The following is a 21,887-nucleotide window of genomic DNA, read 5'->3' as shown; positions in this document are numbered from 1 at the left end:
ATGTAGACTTTGGGATTACACACAGCTACAACAGAATCCCAAATGTGGTCCTTAGTAGCTATAGTCTACTGAGATCAACCCAACTTCAGAAAGCCTGGGTTTTTGTTGTTGTTGTTGTTTCCTCTTTACTGGATGGATGTCAGTTTTTAAGTGAAAGAAACAACAAAGCAGATACCTTGTTCTGTTATAGCTACACAGCTTGTGCCCAGTAAAAGACAGGAGCCACTGCTCCTGCCTCCCCAGTTCTTACCCTCTGTCAAGGTGGATGGTTGTTTAGCTAGGGCGTGTGACATCAGCCATGGGATAACTAAAGCCAGTGCCCAGAATGCTAGCAAGCTTCCCTAAGAGGCGCCCTTGTCCTAAAACTATCCTTCTGTTCCCTTGATGGCTAGCAACCCGATGCTCAGCCACAGTAGGCCTGGGTCCTCCCTCAGTGTGGCCTCACTACCTGTCTAACCCTGATGGAGTCTCTTGGCTTCCCTGATGCTCAGATGCTTGAGGGCAGGTGACACTACATGGTACATAAAGACAACCGGGCATGTGGGAGCATTTAGAGGACCAACATAAGATGCACAGTCACATCATGGAGGGGGATGGGGTTGGACCCAAACCTAGAGCCAAGAAAAAAATTCTCTCTCTCTTTTTTTTCATAAAAAAGAGAATAGAAGGCAAATTTGAGGCAGGCATTTTGACACCAGTGCTGGACACAATTCTAGAACATTTCAGTATAGAGTCCCGGGAGAGCAACAGACAACAGGCTTCTGGAGAAGAAATGTATTGAACCTCTAATTGTCCCTTAAAGAAGGGAAACCTTGAGGGCACAGGAGTCTCAGTGGGCCTTGAAGGAGGGGCTTCGGGGAGCCCAGGAAAGGGGATTCAAAGAGCTGAGAGGGTGCCACAGGGATTCAGTGGTACTGCGGAGAAGCAAGGGTGGGAGCCTGAAAAGCTTCCCATAGCCAGACAACCACAAGAACTGTATTCAAGGCCTGATTTTCTCAGGAAAAGAAAACTGGACACATACGTGTTATAGTAAGACCTCCCGACACACTTCAGACTTGATCCTCGGGACGAAAATAGCTATTATCTTCAAACTGCTTTTAGTTTTGGTATGTGTAAACAAAGATTGCAAACTACCCATGGCTTCCTTCACCACTGAAGCCCATTTCTTCTTCTGTGAAGTAAGTATCAGAACCCTCAGCGGTTAAAGTCCTCACACCATGGCTGCCATGGATGTGCCAGACACCACCCCCCAAAGCCTCATTGAGGACAAGAGTCATTGAGGGGGAGGTCTGTAGTCACTGTCCTTTGGACTCTATGACATTTCTGTCAAAGGTTTTAATGAAGACACAGGAAACAAGGCTGGGAGAGAGAAAATGGATGGTGTGGGGTGGAGAGCTAGCTCAGCTGTTAAAGGCTAAAACTCACAACTGAAAATCGCAAAAATGGATGGTGCAATAAGACTGTGGTGATATCTTGTTTGTACAAATAAAACCTGTCTGAAGATCAGAGGGTGGAGCTTGCCACCAGCTAACCATAGAGGTCTGGAGGTCTGTACAAACAGACAGGAAGTGAGATGGCATTTCAGAAAGTCGGTAGAGCTGCGACTCCTGTGAGAAATACGGAGGATACCACAAGTGCTGAGCCTCCCTCTGTTCACAGAGAGATCCCTATGGGCCCTTAACCCATAAAACCACAGCTGGAAACAGGCTATTCATCCTCTCTGACCAGTATTGGACCAGTCACCCGCTGAGGGAGTATTCTGTTCTGTTTGCTTGCTTGCCATAGCTACTTAGGTCTTTTCATTTACTATGCAACGTGTAAGGTCTTATGCCAGAGCGTTGACCTTGACAGAGTGTCACACATTGCACCAAATATATGCCCACAACAAGGAAGTTAGTTAAGCAAAGCACATGGCACATGACTGGTACCTTCTTTTTCTCATCCATCCATTCATTCGTTCATTTATTCATACACTCGACTGATTTTGCTGAGTTCCTATTACATGTGCTAAATTTTGACTGGTGTGAGTTTATGTGGGAAGCCTCCAAAACAAAACATTAAATCTTGAAAGTAAGCTCTTCGCAGGGTGTTCTAAGTAGAGGTGAACATTCCACCCTATGGGAAAGCTTCTTAGACTTCAGGAAGTAAACAACTCAGTAGCCTCAGGAAGTCCCTGATACTAACCAGATTCACTGGGTGACTTCCGTCCCCCAAACATCCCCCACCACTAAAGACATTCTCATACCAGCCAAACTGCCCAGAAGAGGCAGACAGCAACTGAGCTGTCTAGAAGAGGTGATGTCCAACCTACGGACCAGCCTGCAAGTCATTCAGTGATCCCCAGCTTTGGGTGGGCTTTGGGATGCAGCTGTCTTTGAAGTATTTCTGCTCCTGTAAGTAAACTCTCACCCATAGTCCTGTAAGTCTGTCATTGGTTCACTATTTGGGGTGAGAGGTGTTGGCTTTCATTTCTCCAGGAGCAGCGTCACACCGCCTGGGGTGTGTGCTCACGTGCATATATGCAGAGGCCAGAGTAGGATGTTGGGTGTAAGCTCCACTCTCTGCAGGGACCTGAACCCTAAAGGTAGTATATAAGCAAACCATTAGGAATCACACCTCCTCAGGCATCTTTTGTTCTCTCTGTGTTGGTGAGGGTGTGAAAACAGGGGCTGTTGCTAGGCACACAGCAGGACTCGGGTGATGCTCAGCCTCCCTGCTTGAGCAGTAGTGAAGGGTAGTGAAGACAGAGGGACAAGCATTCTCCTCAGAGAACTTCCCTCCATTCAGCTTCTGTCTCACAATAGGAAAGGTGGACTCCTTTGTCCAAGAGAAAACAGAACTATCAGCTCCTTGTCGGTTCCAAAACTGAAAATATTTGCTCCAACTTTTAGAAATCCATTATTTAAACTGAATGGAAACTGCAAGCTGGACTGAATGAATGTCGACATGTTGGGCAACTGGTCTAGCAATCGATAAATCACAACCACCCATTATAAAATCGCTGGTCCTGTTGTAGCCATAGAAATTAGCCTGCAGTCTATCAGGCAAGTCAGAGTCACAAGTTGCCTCATACAGCAAGCATCAGGCTGCCGTTATGATTTAGTTCTTCTGCCCTGGGCTTTTAGTGCACATTTCTAAGATAATTAAAGTGAGGTGTTGAGAATAATTTCCTTTCTGGTCTTTGAAATGAGAATGCAGCTGGCTAGATCCCTCTCCCAACCCCCCACCCCACTGCTTTTTCCAAGGCTTGGGGGTTGGGGAATGAAAAGAAAAGACTTGTAGCCCTGAGTGACAGCATGCTGTTGATAAACGCAATCTGGTCGGTCCAGGAGCCCGGCTGATTTCGATTCCTTAAGCAGCTAAGAAGAAATCTCAAAGATGAGCATTTGATGAGCCTATGTATATGTGCTCTTCACCCATCAGTCTGGACAGCCCCGCTGTCAGAAACCAGACCCCAAAATGAACAGACACTGAAACTGCAAAAATAGATTCTATATAGAAAAATTGCAGTAAGAGTAAGGGGCCTTGGTAGACCTGGGCTCAGTTCTGAGTACAACAAAGGGCAAGGGAAATCCACTGCTGTGGACCAGGGTAGGACCAGTAAATGTAACTCCAGGGGAGGGACCAGTGAGGGATGATAGAAGGATGCACAGAAAGTTAAATAGCGGGTGTGGGGGGGATTATAGTGAAATTGATGTGGCAGGATTCTTGCTGAGAATCAGATTTGACCGGGGAATGGTGGAGTGTGAGGACCCTGATCAGATATTGGTGATGATGAGGTCTCAAGAATGGGGACCATTGCTAACCTCTTAGCAGAGCTCTTGCTACAGTTAAGTGTTACAACGACATACACGGATGAACCTAAAAGAAAGTCCCAGAGCCCAGCTTAAGTTTGGTCAAATAATGGGTTTTTGTTTTGTTTTGTTTTTTTACTTCTAATTGTTCTCACCATCCGAAGCTCTGGCTGGAGGCATGTGGAGATAGTGAATGGAAGCCGACAGTAATTCCAGGGGTTATGCTTAGGTTTCAAGTCCAGTATAGTTTCATGTGAAGGGAAGAGTTTTCTGTAGACATGGGTTTAGGTCTAGCATTTGCTGACACCCACCCCTTATCCATGATAGCTGACTCTATCACAGCGTCATATATGTAATTTATACCTTGCCTTCCCCAAAAACACAATGCAGGCAACCCACAGGAAAAGACATTCACCTTGCACCAGCAGAAAACAACAGTTCAGGGCAAGTCAGCTGCAGGCAGAACTCCCAGAGTGTTCATTCATCTCTGGCCAGCACAAGGCCACAAGAACCCTCTTGGTTGGTTTAATTGAAACACTTCCCCAGTCGCCCTATGATAAATAAGAATAAGACAACCGTGTACACTAAGCAACAGACCAGACCAACCATGATCAAGTTTTCATGCTAAATGCTTCATACTTGAACAGAATTTTGCCCCCAGTACCAGGGATTAAACCTAGAGCCCTATATGCTTCATGCTAGCCAAGCACTTTACCATTGTCCTAGTGCCCAACCTCAGCCCCAAGTAGCTGAGATTACAGGCCTGCCCCACTAGGGCCTAGCTATAAGTTACATTCCAGGGAAGCAGATTCCTAACATGGCTGCTCTTTCCTGCAAACAGAAAATTCTAATGGATGGGGTCAGTTTAATAAGAAAGCCTTGCTTTGCTCTTACAAAAGAAGAGGAACCCAAAGGGCTCCCTACATTGTGTTTGCTTGTTCTTCTGTATGACTTCTGGGCAGGGACCGCCTGCTCTGAGGTTACAAGTGCACACACTACCACACTCACCTTCTTGGTGTGCTCTGAGGGTCGAATTCAGGTCCTCCAGCTCTTTATGGACTGAAATAATTCCTGGTAATTCTGTCTTCCGAGACCACCTATTGTGCAACTATTTCCTTGGATTTTTAACACCTTCCCTCTTAAAGAGAAAGTTTCAAAGACTCAAGAAGCAAAGGAAATTTAAGGGCCCTCCTCAAGGTTTCCTGAGCAGTTACACATTGCTCAGGAAAGGGAGACTCCACAACTGAGCTCAGCCTGTGAGCATGCCCAGAGTCCCGGATGCAGTGTTTGTGTCATTACCCAGCCTGCAATGGGCTTTTTCAGTGATGCAGTTCCTTTGAGATACTCACTCTCCTGTAATTTACCCTGACCTGTGATGCTGCAATAATCTCCATAAACACGTTGGTTTACCAAGCTAGACCAGAGTAGAACAATTTCTCTGTTTCTGTCGTCTGTGCCTATCTAGGATAAATGCATTTTCCCTGGGAAAAGTCACACAGCACACCTTACAGCAAAATCTTTTTTTCTTTCTTTTTTCCTTTTTTTCCTATTTGGAAGGTGTTTGTACTTTTATATTTTACTTTGCATGTTTTTATTTATTTATTTTTTTCTGAGACAGTGTTTCTCTGTGTAGCCCTGGTTGTCCTGGAACTGGCTCTGTAGACCAGGCTGGCTTCAAACACAGATCCACCTGCCTCTGCCTCTAGAGCTAGGATTAAAGGTGTGTGTCATCACACCTGGCTTGATTTTTTAGATTATAATATAATTACATCATTTTCCTTTCACTTTCCTCCTCCAAACTCTGCCATGCACTCCTCTCTGTCCTCTTCCAAACTCATAGCCTCTTTTCATTACTACATACATATATGTGTATGTGTAGACACATACTCCTAAGCACATAAATGCAGCCTCTTAGTCTGTTTAATGTTCTTTGTATGTATGTTTTCAGGGCTGAAAATTTGGGATTGGGTTAATAACTGGCTCACACAAAATTTGTTAGTTTGATATTTTTGTTGTTGCTTTTTATATTTGTTTCATTTATTTATTTTACATCCCAACCTCAGTTTCCCCTCCCTCCTCTCCTCCCATCCCTTCCCCCCATTGTTTTGTTTTTTGAGACAGGTTCTCTCTACATAGGCCTGGCTGTCCTAAAACTCATTCGGTAAACCAGGCTGGCCTCTAACCCACAGAGATCTGCCTGCCTTTGCCTCCCGAATACTGGGATTAAAGGTGTGTGCCACCATGATCAGCCACAAAATTCTTTGTTGTTGTTTGCTTGTTTTTCAAGACAGGGTTTTCTCTGTATTGCTTTGGAGAATGTCCTGGAACTAGCTCTGTAGACCAGGCTGGCCTCGAACTCACAGAGATCTGCCTGCCTCTGTGTTGCCCACCACCCCCCAGTGCTGGGATTAAAGGCATACACCACCAATGCCTGACCACAAAATTCTTAATGATGAAAAAGCCTTCCTTTACTGTCACAGCTGCTATTACTCGCTGTAGTACAAGACTCCCTGCCACACTTTAGTTACTCCTACCATCACCCCTGTTGCTATTAGTTTCTTTTCCTGTTGCTGTGAGAAAATAGCCTAACAAAGGTAATTTACAGAAACTGTGAGCCAGAATCCATCCTTCCTTCCTTAAGTCCATCCTTCATTCCATAAGTTGTTTTCATTAGGATGTTTTCCACCATGGCAGGGGGAGCCATGGCTACAGGAACTTGGGGCTGAGGGTCACATTGCATCCATAACCAGGAAGCAGGGGAAAGAAATGCTTATTCCTTCTCCCTTTCATGCAGTTGGAATGGAACACAAGCCTAGGGAATGGAGCTGCCTACTTTGAGGATGGATCTTCCCAGCTCAATCCATCTAATCTAGATAATCCCTCCCAGGAAAGTCTGTAAGTTTGTCTGCTAGGTGATGCTACATCCTGTCAAGCTGACAATCACTATTAACCTCTACACCTTCCCTTCTCTTTATTAATTCCTAAATTCAGTTCTCTTCCAGGATGGCATGAAGCTGCCTACCACAGGGCAGTTGCCTGGAAACAGACTGTAAGATACAAACTGGTGAAATGCAAAATGTTTCTTGGGTTCAACCTCCATGAAAAAAGGAGGCCTAGATAGTACTTGTAAGACAAGCTTGGGAACTTGAACCAGACTACAGGGGAACTATAGGATGACATTCATCTCATGGCATCCCATCTAGAGCTGTCTGGGCTTCCTTAGTCATAGGCTAGCTGTCCCTAGAGGAGCCCAGCTACAGGCAGAAGACACCGCGGCAGGCAGATACTGAAGGCCCTGGCAAGAGGGAGCTGATGCATAGCTGAGGACAGTTCGTCTTTGGGCAGGGACCTGGAAGGTCCACCTCTGTGTATTGTGGCAGCGTTTCCCAGCTAATAAGTACTGAAGTTCTCTAGTGGTCACATCGCCGATCCCTGGCCTCGCCTTCACTTTTCAGCCTGTTTAATGCATGCTGTTGCTGTGCTGTATGTATTCCCCTCCACCAGCTACTGAGGGTGAAGCCACTGGCCCTTCTATTTGGGGGCAGAGGCAGGTCTTCATGCCTTATCTGTACACACAAAGGGACTGCTGAAGGAACGGAGTGAACAAAATGGATCTTCATCCTACTTGGTGGCCTGTGCTTACTAATGGGGATTTATTCCTTTCTTGGCTACCAGGACGGTAAAGTAACATTGTAACATTACCTGCTACTGAAAGGACCCGTCTGCTCAGGCTTCTCCATCATGTCTAAAGATAATTTATCACCAGAACCCTCAGGTCCTGGCCCTCCAGTGGCTTCCAAACACTCCACACTGGCAGCTACCTTGGACAGAGAGGATAGTGAAGAACAGGAAGATGAGAGTTCACTGGAGGAATCTCTGTCTAGTCAGGAGGATGAGTCTGGGGGTTATGATGATGATGATGATGATGATGCGCTTCTACTGTATGGGGAGTCTATAGAGGACGATGAATCTCTGGAGGAGGAGTACCTGGAGGAGGAATACCTGGAGAAGGAGGATTATCTGGATGAGAAAGCATTTTTGCAGAATGAAACATATCTGTTTAAAAAAGCATTTGTGGAGGATAAAAAGTATCTAAAAGAAAGGGAGTTTAAGAAGCATCTGAAGGTGGGTGAGTATCTGCAGGGGACGGTATCTGGAAGAGCATCTGGAGGTGGGTGAGTATCTGCAGGGTAAGGTGTCTGGAAGAGCATCTGGAGTTGGGTGAGTATCTGCAGGGGAGGGTGTCTGGAGGAGCATTGGAGGTGGGTGAGTATCTGCAGGGGAGGGTGCTGGAGGAGCATCTGGAGGTGAGTATCTTCAGGGGAGGGTGCTGGAGGAGCAGCTGGGGGGTGAGTATCTACAAGGGAGGATGTCTGGCGGAGCATCTGGAGAAGTGAGTATCTGCAGGAGAGGGTTCTAGAGAAGCATCTGGCAGTGGGTGAGATGGAAGAGGATAGGTCTGGCTGGCTGAGAGACTGGGTGCAACACTCGCTGCTCTGTCCATGGTGCTGACAGAGAAGATGCCTCAAGGACCAAACTGCTCATAATATCTACAACAGGGCACCCTGCCTAGAGAGCATCAGGGGAGACTATACCGGTGTGAAGTGTGTTTGGTTTGTTTTTCCATCCATTCTTTTCCCATTTGTTTGTTGAGATAGGGTTTTATCTATTCCCAAATGGTCTCAAATTCATCCTATAGCCCAGGATGACCTTGAACATCTATCTAATCCTCCTGCCTCTACCTCCCGAGTGCTGGGGTTACAGCCTGCACCATCATTCTCAGTTTATGTACATGTCCTGAAGGCACTCTACTAGCCGAGCAACATTCCTTTCAATCTGTTCAATAACAACAGCGACATTGTCCTTTATGAATGGGGAATGAAGCTTTGTCACGGGTGTTTTAGAAACCATATACAATATAGGAGAAAAGAAAGTTCATAAGGATGACACTCAAGGCTGTCCTTCATAGTCCACCCACATGTGAACATATGTATACATGCATGTGCACATGCACAATAAAAAAAGAAAAACTTACCACCAAACATGACAAGCATTTTTCATACTTTGCTCTATTCTCCTTAGACTTATATGCACATATATGTGCACATATAATATACAGACTTATTGCATATACATAATTTACTGGTAAGATCTTAGTACTATATTGGTTAACAGGTTGATAAACTTTACCATTTGGAGAAGGATCATGCTTTTTGTCGTGCTTGCTTGTAAGGTGCACTTATTTAGGTATTTTTGCCTTGTGGTTACAAATACTACACTTCATGAATATAATTTTATATTTTATAAATTGAATGTATTAATTTTTCTTTTTAATATTTTTATTTTTAACTGACATAACAATTGCACACATTAGTGAGTGTGGCATTACAATCAGATAAGGAAGCTGGGAAATGTGCCTTTCATACATGTATCTCTTCCTTATGGTGGAAACATTCAAAATCCTCTCTATTAACTATTTTGAAACATTCAGCTGTTATCAGCCATGAAAATCCTTCTTTTCTACAGAACATTTAAAGTCATTCCACTCGTCTACTGTGCCCATTAGCCATCCTCTTCCCATTGCCCCTACTCATCCATACACACTTATCCCAGGCTAAACCACAATATTGCTATTCAATCCCTGTTACCGATCATTCATTGTTTCTGACTTTAGTGTTACCTTTTGTCTCATTTTGTTTTGTTAACAGGGTCTGCCTATGTAACCATAGTGAGTGTGGCATTCACTACATATCTGAGGCTGACCTCGATTTGAGGGCATCCTGCTGCCTAGGCCTTTGAGTACTGGGGTTACAGGCCCACCACTCCTTGTTTATTGTTACTTTTATAAACATCCCATTGAGCCTGGGAAGTAGCTCATTTGATAGAGTGTTTGTCTAGCACCCATGAGCCTTAGGGTTGATCCCCTACATCACATAAACTGGATGTGGTGTGCATGCCTGTACTCACAACACTCACTCAGGAAGTAGAGCAGGATAAACAGAAATCCGAGGTCATCCTTGGCTGCATAATGAGTATTCCCTAGACACAGACCTACAATCTGACACTCTGCCACCAGACTCCACTTCCCGGGATACCTGCTCAGCCCCCTAGAAGGAATAGATGGCTCTTGGCCAAGGACTGACATTTTCTACATCACTGTTCCTGAGATTGGCAGCATCGCCTTGAGTTGGGTTTTATTCTGGCAGCAGCAGCCACTGTGCTATTTGCTAGCTCTGGCTAATGTGTTCTGGCACAGAGATCCACGTGGCATCTTTCCATGATGTCATGACTACATGATACTATTTAGTCAAGTACAGAAATTTAAAACCCCAGGGTATCTGCATCATCTTGATGTGGGCCTAAATTAAGAACTCTCCTATTTTTCTGGGCCCAGTTTTGTTACCCTCAGCTTTTATCTTTACATCCTCCAGCATCTCATCAGACATACCATTGATTCCGACTACCCTTTGTGGAAGTTGAGTGGCTGAATTGCAGAAATAACTCTATGGCTGGGAAATCCTTCTCTGGGCACCTCTACCACCAAGCTTCCTCTAGGGATCGAATATCCCTGCTGTCCAAATACCAAGTGTAATGTTAATACTGAAAAATAGCAACCCGTGATTTTCTTCTGCACAGTCTGGATCAGGCATTCTTAACGTGTCCCCTATGTGTGCTGGATCTTTGTAAATGTATTAGCCACTAGAGCAGGACAAATACAGTGCTGTCGAGCGAATGGAACTGTGTATAAAGCACAGGCTTTGAAAATAAACGACCTGCTAGCAAGAATTGGAAAAGCCCTGAAAGCCCTGCAGGGGAATGTCAGAATGACTCAAAGGCACAGGGAGGAGCCTCCTTGAGCTATGCAAACCCCAATCCCACACTAGATTATGCAAAACAGGTTATGAGGGGGTTAAAAAGAGAATTCTTAGTTTTTCGAAAGAATTTGTATCAAGGTTTTTAATGTAGAATATTCTCTAAATATCTTTAAGATATAACTATTATGGGACACAGTATTGAACAAGAATGCCATCCTGACCCATGGCAGACATGCAGCAAATTGAATCTATCAATCAGATTTATTTCTGCCGGACACACACATACACATGTGTGCACACACAAACACATACACACACGCACACATACAAACAGACATACATACTTAGTTTTAACAAATTAATTGGCATTATAAAAGGAACGTTAGAAAGGACATATGAACTATCAACTCCCATTCCAATGGGTACATTACTAGCCATTAGAGGCAGGTCACTAACTTCAGGAAGATTAAGGGGCCCTACCTAAGCACAACAGTAAAGAGTACTATTATCAGCTAGTAATGTCCACCACAGAATCAGGAAGTGACAATGAAGATGACCTCCATTTGTTTATTAATAGCAGACAGGAATCTACCATAAAGAAGGTTTTTCTTTCTTAGTGACCTGACTTCTTAAATGGAAGCTCTGTCCCACTTGTGAGTTACATGAACTTGGACAAGTCTCTTGTCTTGGTATCTTCTCTTGATTGAGGAATAGCAATAGACTACCTTACAGGATGCATCAGACACACAGAATTTTGAGACAATGTGAAGGTTAGCCATAATCATATTATATCTTATTCCCTTGCTACTGTCTTATGCGTGACAAGTCTTCCCAGGCCACATTTTCCTGCTTTGTGAAATGGACAAGATATTATGGGGCAGTGAAGAAGGGGATGGGAGATATTTACTCAGGAACAGTCGATGCCAGCCATGCCCCTGAATACCACGCTGGCCTTAGCAACTCTTCATCGCTTGAGTTGATGACAACTGTACTTGAGGCTCTTGCTGTCTTATCATTAAAGACAATCAGAGTGTTAAGTGACCCAGTGGTTAAAATCCTGGTGCATGTCTCGAATCCCAGCATCTGGAGGCAGCGTCAGGTGGATAGATCTCTGAGTCTGAACCTGGTCTACATGGTGAGTTCTAGGTCAGCTGGGGCTACATAAAGAGATCCAAAAGGAAAAACAAAATCTTTCTAATCTTAAACACCCATGCCCCCGCTCCACCTGGTGCCTCTGCTGCAGAGCCATCCTTTGAGCCTGTGAGCACCTAAGGTTAGCAGGGCAAACCCAGAGAACCATTAAGACAGAGAACACTGAGGAGAGGCAGAAGTAGAAAATTTCTATAAGCCCGGCCCTCTCATCCTCACCATCAGGGATGTAACAAGATATGTTAAATGTAAAGAAAAGTGCACTGTGTGGGTCAATAATGCCTTTCTGTCCTTTTTCTCCCCCAATAGAACTCAAGACACCTGGCACAGAACTCAAGACAGCAGGCCAGTCCAATCTTAATGCAAGGTAATACTCTTGTGGGACAGGTCAGGTGAAAATCACATTTTCAAAGATAGGGAGGGGTGGAGAAGGTCCTAAGGAGCAGGTCCCTGAGGAAGAGGGCATTGAGTAAGGAGCTCCTGGAAGTCACCACAGTGCCACCTTGTGTCATGCTGTCACTCACAGGGGAGGGTTCCAAGGTCAAGTGTCTGAGTGCCCAGGTGCCCAGCAATGAAAGGCAGGGCCTTCTGAGTTTGGGTCAAAATCTAGATCAGGAACAGGCACTCCCCAGGGACAGGCAGTAACTAGAGGCAGTCTGCAAAGGACTGGTAAGCAATGTTCCTGATGGACAGAAGAGTGAGTGGCCAAGAACTTGCAAGCCATACAGGGAAAGAGTCAGCTTGAGCATATCCCAAAGGCTTCAGTGAATAGTGACTGGAATACTGCAACCAGGGCTAGCGTGCCCTAGGTGATAAAACTAAAAACTAAAAATTTCTATGGAATAAGCACACTCTCCTATGTACCCAGCTTTAAAGAAGCCGGTAGAGACTCGCCCAAGTGTCCTGTCATGCTATCCTCATCTTTTGTCCTGTGCCCTACAATCCCCCCACAAGTGCACCTGCAGAGGCCCGGATGGGCCGTCATCTTTCTCCATGGATGAGGTGAATGGACATGAGATCATGAAAACTCACAGGCCACTTGGGGGTGGTGAGAAGTTGGGGTGAAATCCCTGCTTTACCACAAGTTGGAGCTCAGAGCAGTGGGTTGATCCTGGCAAGGCAGCCCCCCTCCCAGTTCTGCTCTGTACTGGCTCTTCTGGTCTATATTTCATTTTCAGGGGCCAGGTAAGATGGACCAGATGGGAAACACCACACATACACACACACACACACACAGGCACACACATGCACACACACACACATGCACACATACAGGCACACATAAACACATAGGCACACACACATGCGCGCGCGCGTATACACACACACACACAGGTGCACACACAGAGGTACATGCATACACACATGCACACACACATGCAAATGCACACACACAAGCACATTTATGTGCACATAACACTCACAGGCCATATACAAACACACACACAAGGGAGTAGCTTGTCAGAGGCACCTTCTGTTCAGTTAACTTGTTTGGGGATTGGCTGCAAAGCAGACAGACAGACAGCCTGTCAAGTCTGTCTCACAGCTCCAGCCAGCTAGCCAGGCACTACAGAGCAGCTGCCTTGTCTCCTGGCAACCGTGTCTTTACTTGGGAGGAAGCATTTCCACCTCCCAGGTGTAGAGAGAAAATGAGAGAGAGGAGCATTAGCCCAGGGGAAGTACTACACACACACAGAACAGGCTTGGCAATTTTGAAGGTTCTTCTTCATTCTGCTCCTCATGGACCACTAGGAAGACTCTTAGCAGGCCTAGAGCATGCATCATGACCACAGGTCATCTAAAATCCAAGAGTACACACACATCCCATCTTCATCCACACTTCACTAAGATCATATTCAATTCCCTGGGGCCTACATTGAACTCTAAGGACTGGGGGGGGGTTATGTGTTCACATGTCCTTTGGAGAAGTACCCTACAGTTTCTTACCAGACATTGTTACCACCCCCATATCTGTTGGACCGTCTCCTTCAGCCTGTATCTGCCGGGTAAACCAATTGATATTAAATAATTTCACAGTGGACACTCCCTTTCAGTCCTTCGAATTTAAATCTGAACCCAGTGAAAATCCAGATTTTCCTGAGAACAGACACAGTATGTTGGAATTGTCCTTCTTGACTCTCAATTGTAGGGAGCCCACACCTCATCCCAGCACTCTGTCATCCACGTGGACAACCCTTTAGGCAACAGTGAGCCACCTACAGGGACATACCTCCATGCTCGATTTTAAATGCTCTAAAATCATGGCATGCAACCCTTGTCTTTTGTCATTTATGGCATGTACTTCTGTGGTTCTAGACCAGGATTGGGGGAGTGTTCTAGAATATTCTGCTGTCAATGAAGGCATCCATAGATCCTTTCACATTTTAATGAGACAGCAGCTGGCTACATGGAAGGGCCACACATGTCTATTCTGCATGATCCATAAGCTGGTGCCTCAGACACCTGGCACTGGACATCTATAGGAGATGAGTAGCCACTGCCTTCCCAACCCCATAAGTGCCATACAGCTGGGATCCAACCCTGACTTCTATATGGAAATTAACCAACCCTTTCTCTCCCCTTTGACAGGGGCCCAGTTCACAGCCCTGTTCAAGTGATCAATCTCATGACTGCCACTCCTCCCAGCTCCAACCATGACCTGAAGTTTGCCACATCCTCTTACTACAGTTTGGCAGGAATCCCCATCACCCTAAGAGACCAGAGCAGTCAGACGGAATGGCCCTACTTTGGGAGCAAGTTGGGTAAGGGAGGCTCCACCCTACCAGGACCCCATGGCCATGTTCCTATGCCTGAGATGGGAGAAATGGCTTTGCAGTGTGTGTGTGTGTGTGTTACTGAGGCATGAGTACTGTCTCCTGTACTTAGAATATGACACAGTTCTGGGGGATAGGATGCCAAGCCAGACATATTTGGGTAAGAAGTGAACTTCCTTGGCATCCCTGTCACCCACCACAACACATCCCAAACCCTCTTGGAAGGATCTGCAAAGAGTGATACAAGTTATTGACTTCCTGTTAGTCTTCCTGCCCTTTGCTGTGTGAGCATAAGCAGCTCTTCCCTCAGGGGCAAAAGCATTCACTTCACTTTCAGGCAATAGACCATATCCAGATAATTATATGGAGACTAGTCGTCAGGACAGAGGCCAAGGCAGTGTCTTGGCATGTAGTTTAAGCTTGTTCTGTAGCATGAAAAATAAAAGACCCAGAGATAGATATTGGAGTTCAAGCTTCAAGCTGAAGATCAGAAAAACAAAGTAGCCAAGCCAGTAGCTCTTACCTCTATCAGGCTGAAATCCTGTCTCCACAAATCCTCAAAGGCAAAAGCTTTCAGTTCCTGTCTCCTCCTTTTATTCCTCTATCTGTCCAGCCATATCCCTTCTGCTGAGATTAAAAGTGTGTGATCCCAGATGCTCTGGGATCACCTTTGTGTGAGCTGTTTCTTTTAGGACTGGATCAATTTTGTGTACTCAGTGTGGCCTTGAACTAACAGATAACCGTCTACCTCTTTCTTTTTTATTAATTTATTTTTTATTTTTATTTTAAATATCAATCCCAGTTCCCTCTCCCTCCCTCTCTCCCTCCCTCTTCCCCTCTCTCCTACCCTCACATGCACCCCGACCACCCTCCCCTCCCATCCCCATCCATCTACCTCTTAATCTGAGTCCTGGGGTTAAAGGTGTGTGCCACCATTCCTGACCTCTCTATGGCTTGTGGCTGGCTTTGCTTTCTGAATCCCTCAGGCAAGCTTTAATAAATCATAAATAATATATCACCACAGAGCTCCACCTCAAATCCAGGCCAAACCATCATACAATGAAATACACAGAAAATATTTCAGGGAGATGGCATCAATGGTCTTAATTCTCTACCCAATTAAGATCAAGGGCCCTTCCCTCTGGGTCTTAGGAGTAGCAAACCGAACTACATTTCTTAGCATTATTAATCGTTGAAGTCCAGCCTTGGTAGAATCGACCCATGGCTGATTCACAGATTTAGTCCCCATCTGTAACCATGACAGCAGGTAAATTGGATTCTCCATCACCTTACCTCCCTGCCCCAACCCCTGCCTGCTAAATTTTGTGCTTAGAAGCCACTCCAGAAACAGTGGAGACAGGCCCACATGAGCCAGTGTGTGATGAGTGTGTTTTCCAAGGCTTAAGAGGCTCATTTGGCCCACACTGGAGTTTCATGCCCCCCCCCAAGAACTAGAACCATGCAGTTAGTGACAAATATGGGAGAACACTGGGCTCTTATCTAGTTATGCATAAGCAAGACTCTAACTGCCTAGCAAGTGTCGATAGAAGCTTAAATGAATGTGGGAGAGAGGAGGATAAAGAGGCTGTGGGAAGGGAAGGCCCAGGATCTAATCATACCGTTGTGGACACACACCATAAAATCCGTCTAAGACCTCCGTGTGTTTTAGTACCCAGGCTCAATGAACACCACTCCTGCATCTACGTTTCAGTTGTGTCGTGCATCTCTGATCTGTGTGGACATCTTGTGTAGCTATGCATCTTCCCATCAAATGCTGAGTAGACATTTATGAAGAGTCCAGCATTCCATAGCAAATGTCTACTGACCAAACACTATGACATCAGCAGCTACAAGTGTGGGCTATTTTGCAGCTTCCAAGCCAGGCTCATAAAGACACACAAACGCCTACAGTTACTTGAGGATAGTCAAGAATGAGTCCGTGGGCTGTGGACTCACCTATGGCACCCTGGTATTAAATCAAAGGATCCTAGGTGGCCACAAAGACTAGAAAAGGTCCATATCCACTGCAGAAGGAAGTAATCACCTCTCTGCATTTACAGTTACTACAGGAAAAGGGGCTACAACCTGTTGACATGCCTGAACAGACTTTGTCTACACACTCCCGTCTTCCATTTTGGTCCCACTCAGCATTCCAAACAGAATCACTTGCCACCCTTTCTCTGTGCTGCACAGACAGTGGACACTGTCCAGGTCACTGTGTACTATCTAAGGCTTTGGGATACCCTGAAACATTGTATATAGCTGGCAGCTATGTGCTTGTTAAAGCCTTGGAAAATGTGATTGAACCCTGTCCTGATTCAAGATTAGTCAGCACTTCCTACTCCGAAGACACAGGTAGAAGCACGTGCAAAGGCACTGTGTTTGAAAATGTAGATGAGCAGGACTGTGATCCTCTAAGCCCCCTGGCAAGAGAGATGTGGCCAGGGTTGGAAAACAGTTGTGTTCACACAGTATGTCCTTTGGTGGCCATGGACTTGGATTTTGTTTTCAATGCTGGAACTGAAACTTGAGCCTACAGGATATTCTCTGCCAAAGTCACATCCCTGGTCCCTAGTCTGGGATTCCAAAGAGTCATGTGCAGAGGTTAAAAAAAAAAAAAGTGATGGTGATGGTCCTAGACATGAATGAACAAAAATAAATGGTTTTGAACTTTAAAAACATACTTGGGAAAACTCAATCCCAGGAGAGACATTCCTGTCAAATAACAACAATAGTAATAAAATAAAATAAAATAAACAGGGGCTTGGGTTGGCCCACCCCAACATCCACCCCATCTGTGATCTGCCAGATCATGAACTAGGAGGGTCAGTCCTGTGGACCCAGAGCTGCAAGGTCTCCATTACACAGGGCAATAATGGGATGTCCATGAAGAGTCCCAGTGAGGGCCCAGTGTTGATGGTGTAGCAGAGATCAGGGGCCTCGAGGACCCCTGACCTCCAGCCATGATAGCCCAGGGATGGCCAGGGGAGACCAATGATTTACTGCAGACTTCCAGTAAGTCACAAAAAAGTCAAGGCAGCCATACCCTGCAGCCTCCACCCTTCCCCTCTCCCAGTGTACAGGCCCCGTATGTACAACATGGAGCCATTGCTAAGCCCAAACCTGAAATCAGAACGGCCACTCTCTTTCTCTTTTCACAGGAACACCCTTAAGATCAAAAACAGTACTAGATCAAGACTCTTCCTCCATGCTAACACATACGAAATCTGAGCTGGAAGGTAATGATTGTGATGAGTTTGAATGACTGTAGAAGTTACTAACCCAGCCACAAGAAAGTAAGAAGAGCAAAAGTAGCTGAGCCCTGCTAAGCTACTCCCTCAACCAGGCATCCTCACTCACTGGCCATGGCCAAGGCACCATCCCTGGAATGTAGAGACAGGGGCATGGACGATTTGAAAGGATAAAAAACAGTGACTATGACTAGAGGCAAGTGGAAAGATAATGATTAGCATCGTAGCTCATCCAATGGCATCTTTTTGTTCACTTAGCAGGATATGTCCAAACTCTAGTGAGAAAGAAGAAATAGAAAAAAAGGGAAAGGGACGGTGTGTACTGAGTAACCCTGCAGGCCCCAGGCTGCTATGGACCGATTTTCTCTCTGTATGTGTGATCTCAACCTCCATCACCTTTCCTCCCTCAGCTACCTAAGAGGTGATTTTAAAATCAATTCCCTCAAGGATTAGGAGGTCCACACACATACACATGGCAGTAATCATTTCTCCTATTCTTTTCAGCATTTGAAGCCAGTAAAACAGAGAAAGGTAGATTAGAGTAAAAGTCCATCTTCACCTATGATTTAGAGATTTCTGCAGAGTACTGTGTGCTTAGGAGGTGCCCCCAGGTGATTGCTCCCTTGCTAATGAGGCGTAGATCAAATCCTGGAGGGGGACCTGGGGACATGCTGGCATAGACCCAGCAAGCCTCCTGAGGAAGGAGAATAAAACAGAAAATAAGAGGCTGCAGAGGAAGCCATGTGGGAAAGGGCTAGAAGTCTGTCTCTATATCCAAAAGCCTTGGTACAGGGAGGAACTCCCACATTTCAGGGGGGTCCATGCTATGGCTCCGTTCCTGAGGTCATAGAAACAGCTTTTATGAGATGTGTTGTGTCGCATCATAGACTAGCCCAGTGCCATCTTGATAGAGAAAAGGTTTGGCATACCTACATATGGAGTTCTTTGCTGCTTTCAGGTCACAGAAACAGCTTTTCTGAGATGTGTTGTGTCGCATCATAGACTAGCCCAGTGTCATCTTGGTAGAGAAAAGGTTTGGCATGCCTACATATGGAGTTCTTTGCTGCTTTCAGTGTTTATTATTAATGAGGACTGAGCTGACTCCCATGGGAGACTAAGACAGAAGAAAATCCTAACCTGCACACCATCCCTTCATCATTTAACAGGAGCAATGACCCAAAGCCATGCTCACCCAAAAAAAAAAAAAAAAAAAAAAAAAAACAATTTAGAGACTAAACTGAAGGTTTTCTGGGCTCTAGGGATGTCCCGGTTTGAAGGACCTGCATTGTCCTGAAACTGAGGTAACAAGCCATGTCATTTCCCTGGAGACTCAATTATCCAGCTAGAGCCACTTCCTCCAGGCCCTACCCCAGGAGCCATACCTTCCCAAGAGGGGGACAGGGAAGACCAGAGTTATAATTATCAATTCCAAAATTCAATTTGCACCCCCACCGCCCCGAAGGTTTGAATCCCTCCTCCATTTCCTAAGCCTCCAGGCTAGGGCTGATTATGAAATACAAATGCATGCACTATTTCCGGTAGATGCTCTTCAGCTTTTTGGACTGGGGAACTCTCTCCTATCTCAATTAGCAATGGTAAGCCGTGGGCAAGTCTAGAGATCAGCAAACTCGAGAGAACTAGTGGGAGATAGATACAGGTCTTGGAACTTCTGATGTAAAACCATATTCAGACTAAATCTCCCTGGAGATTACAAAGTCCCTCTTGACCATCCACAAGGACCTCTACAGCTAGCCCCTGCCCTCCATGTCCTCTGCTGGCTCCCCAGTCTCCTCCTTGTGCTCCACACCAGGTATCCAGTGCTTTTGCAGTTTTTCAATATGTGTATACACATCTCTCCAGCCTCACAACTGGGTAGTACCACCCAATCCCCAGCCATCTGCCTGTTCTCCACCTTCCACATCCAAACATCACTTTGTCAAGCTGCCATGCATCAGACACCAGGACCACAGCAGCTCCCCTAAGTCAGCCACTGAAATTACTTACCCCATGCCTACTGTATTATTACTCCCATGTTGAACCTTAAGTAAGTTGATGAATTTGCATCCTTGGTGATGCCTGTGGTTTTTTATTGACATGATGAGGGTGAGGTAGTAAATCTATTTCTCTTCTCTCTTTTTTTCCTCTTTTCTCTCAAATGATCCTCCTCCCAATGTTCCTTCCCAAACTGAAAGCAGTGGAGAGCTTTCCTCAAGGATCCTTCTGGGACACTATAATAAATGGGCCTTTTGACAAGCAGGAAGATGAATCCTTTGATGTAAGTGAAGAACCACAGTCCCCTCCCTGGAGGGAGACACAGGTTTCTGGAGACTCAGGAATGGCAGACCACACTTTGTAGCCTTCCAGAGCATTCCTTGGGACAAGTGGGCTGAGCAGGGAGCACCCACCACATCACAAGCACCTCACCATCCTGGGGCTTTGCCACCAGAGGACATGAAACATAGCCTTACTTATTTATTGCCTTAGGTAGTCTCGTTCAACCTATATTTTTGAATATTAAAGCTACCTTGTGCAGATGATTTTTAAAGATTGAAAAGGTAAAAAGGCTGTAAAACAAAATTTTCAATTCTCCTTCTTACCTCCCAGAAATAGCTATTATATAGTGTAATTTATGGACATGTCTAGAAATTTTAATACATAGTAAATATACTTATTGCAATAGCACAACTAGCTACAATGAGACCAGAATATACATTCTGTCTATTTCTAACTTTTCCCTTGACAATATATTTTGGAAATCTGTATTTCGTTACATATCTTTGGGGGTGGACATGGTTTCTCTCTATAGCCCTGGATGTCCTGGAACTCACTCCGTAGATGAGGCTTGCCTGGAATTAACAGAGATCCACCTGCCTCGGCCTCTGGAGTGCTGGGATTAAAGGTGTGTGCCAACACCACCAAGCTTCAGTACATATCTTAAACCTTTATTTAACTGGTATCCATCATTGGGTACTTTTCTGGTAAGTGCAGTATATGAAACATGCACAGGAGAGGGGGAGGAGAGAGAGACAGGGAGGGAGGGAGAGAGGGAGAGAGGGAGGGAGGGGAGAGAGGAAGGGAGGAAGGGAGAGCATGCGCATCTGCATCCTTGACTTAAAGGATGATGATAGGTGTTTGTGATAGCCCACACCTGTAACTGCACTGGGGAAGCTGAAGTAAGAGAATGAGTTTGAGTCAGCCTGGGCTATGCTGTAAAGCCCCTGTGACAAAAACAAAACAAACAAACAAAACTGGCAGATTTCCATCCAAATAATTTGTGCTGTCTTCCTTTTCCCAAGAGACTGAGAGAGCCCCTCCATGAGGGTCTCAGCAGGCCCACCTGGCAGGGAGGCAATGGTGATGTTACTGTTTGCACCCAGACTTCGTGGTAACGGGGCACTTCCCCTGCTAGTGGGCCTCGTGTCTCCTCTGAGCACCCACCTGGTGTCTCCTAACTATCCTCCATCTCTTCTTTTCTGGTTTATAGAACTTGTTTTAATTTATTTTACGTGTATGGGTCTTTGTCTGCATGTATGGTTTGTACCATGTGCATGCCTGGTGCCCACAGAGATGAGGAGTCAGATCCCCTGGGCCTGCAGTTACAGAGAGTTGTGGGCCATCATGTAATTGCTGGGAACCAAACCTATATCCTCTGGAATAATGGCCAGTGCTCTTAAGCATTTAACCATCCCTCCAGCCCTGTAAGCACTCTTTAATGAGTTTTCTGACATGTGTTGTGAAGCTTTCATTCAGTCTTTGTATTCCAAATCCTTCACAGCCTTCCCCACAACATATCAGTTTCAATTTTTCTGTGGTCTCATTGATCAATATTTTCTCTTATGACTACCAGCTATCATTTTATGCTCATTAAAATGTCTTTTCATGCTCAAAAAGTATTTCATAAATCACCTGGGGATTTTTCCTACTTCTACAAGGAATCTTTTAAAAAGTTAACTGGGAGGTATTTGAAATATATATCATTTACACACATATACATATATATACACATATATATGTATGTATGTGCATACATATGTGTATGCGCATATGCATATTTTTAGGAGCTGTAGCCAGAGTGCCCTGAAATACTGAGAGTCGATTTTGCGG

General features: G+C 45.3%; 1 protein-coding gene across 1 annotated transcript in view; it reads left to right on the top strand.

Annotated features, from left to right (window-relative positions):
* Positions 1-7,535: 7,535 nt before the first annotated feature.
* The window catches only part of Erich6b (glutamate rich 6B), a 28,224-nt gene continuing 13,872 nt past the window's right edge, over positions 7,536-21,887 (top strand). Inside the window, exons 1-6 of the mRNA XM_051195763.1 lie at positions 7,536-7,919; positions 9,787-9,804; positions 10,431-10,462; positions 14,348-14,520; positions 17,694-17,771; positions 19,979-20,058. Coding sequence (XP_051051720.1) covers positions 7,536-7,919; positions 9,787-9,804; positions 10,431-10,462; positions 14,348-14,520; positions 17,694-17,771; positions 19,979-20,058 — 765 coding nt within the window. The remainder of the gene's footprint in view (positions 7,920-9,786; positions 9,805-10,430; positions 10,463-14,347; positions 14,521-17,693; positions 17,772-19,978; positions 20,059-21,887) is intronic.

Source organism: Phodopus roborovskii, unplaced genomic scaffold (genome assembly GCF_943737965.1).
Source record: "Phodopus roborovskii unplaced genomic scaffold, PHOROB, whole genome shotgun sequence".
Taxonomy (NCBI): domain Eukaryota; kingdom Metazoa; phylum Chordata; class Mammalia; order Rodentia; family Cricetidae; genus Phodopus; species Phodopus roborovskii.
Note: the sequence above shows the minus strand (reverse complement) of the source record. Positions and strands in the feature narration are given on the sequence as shown.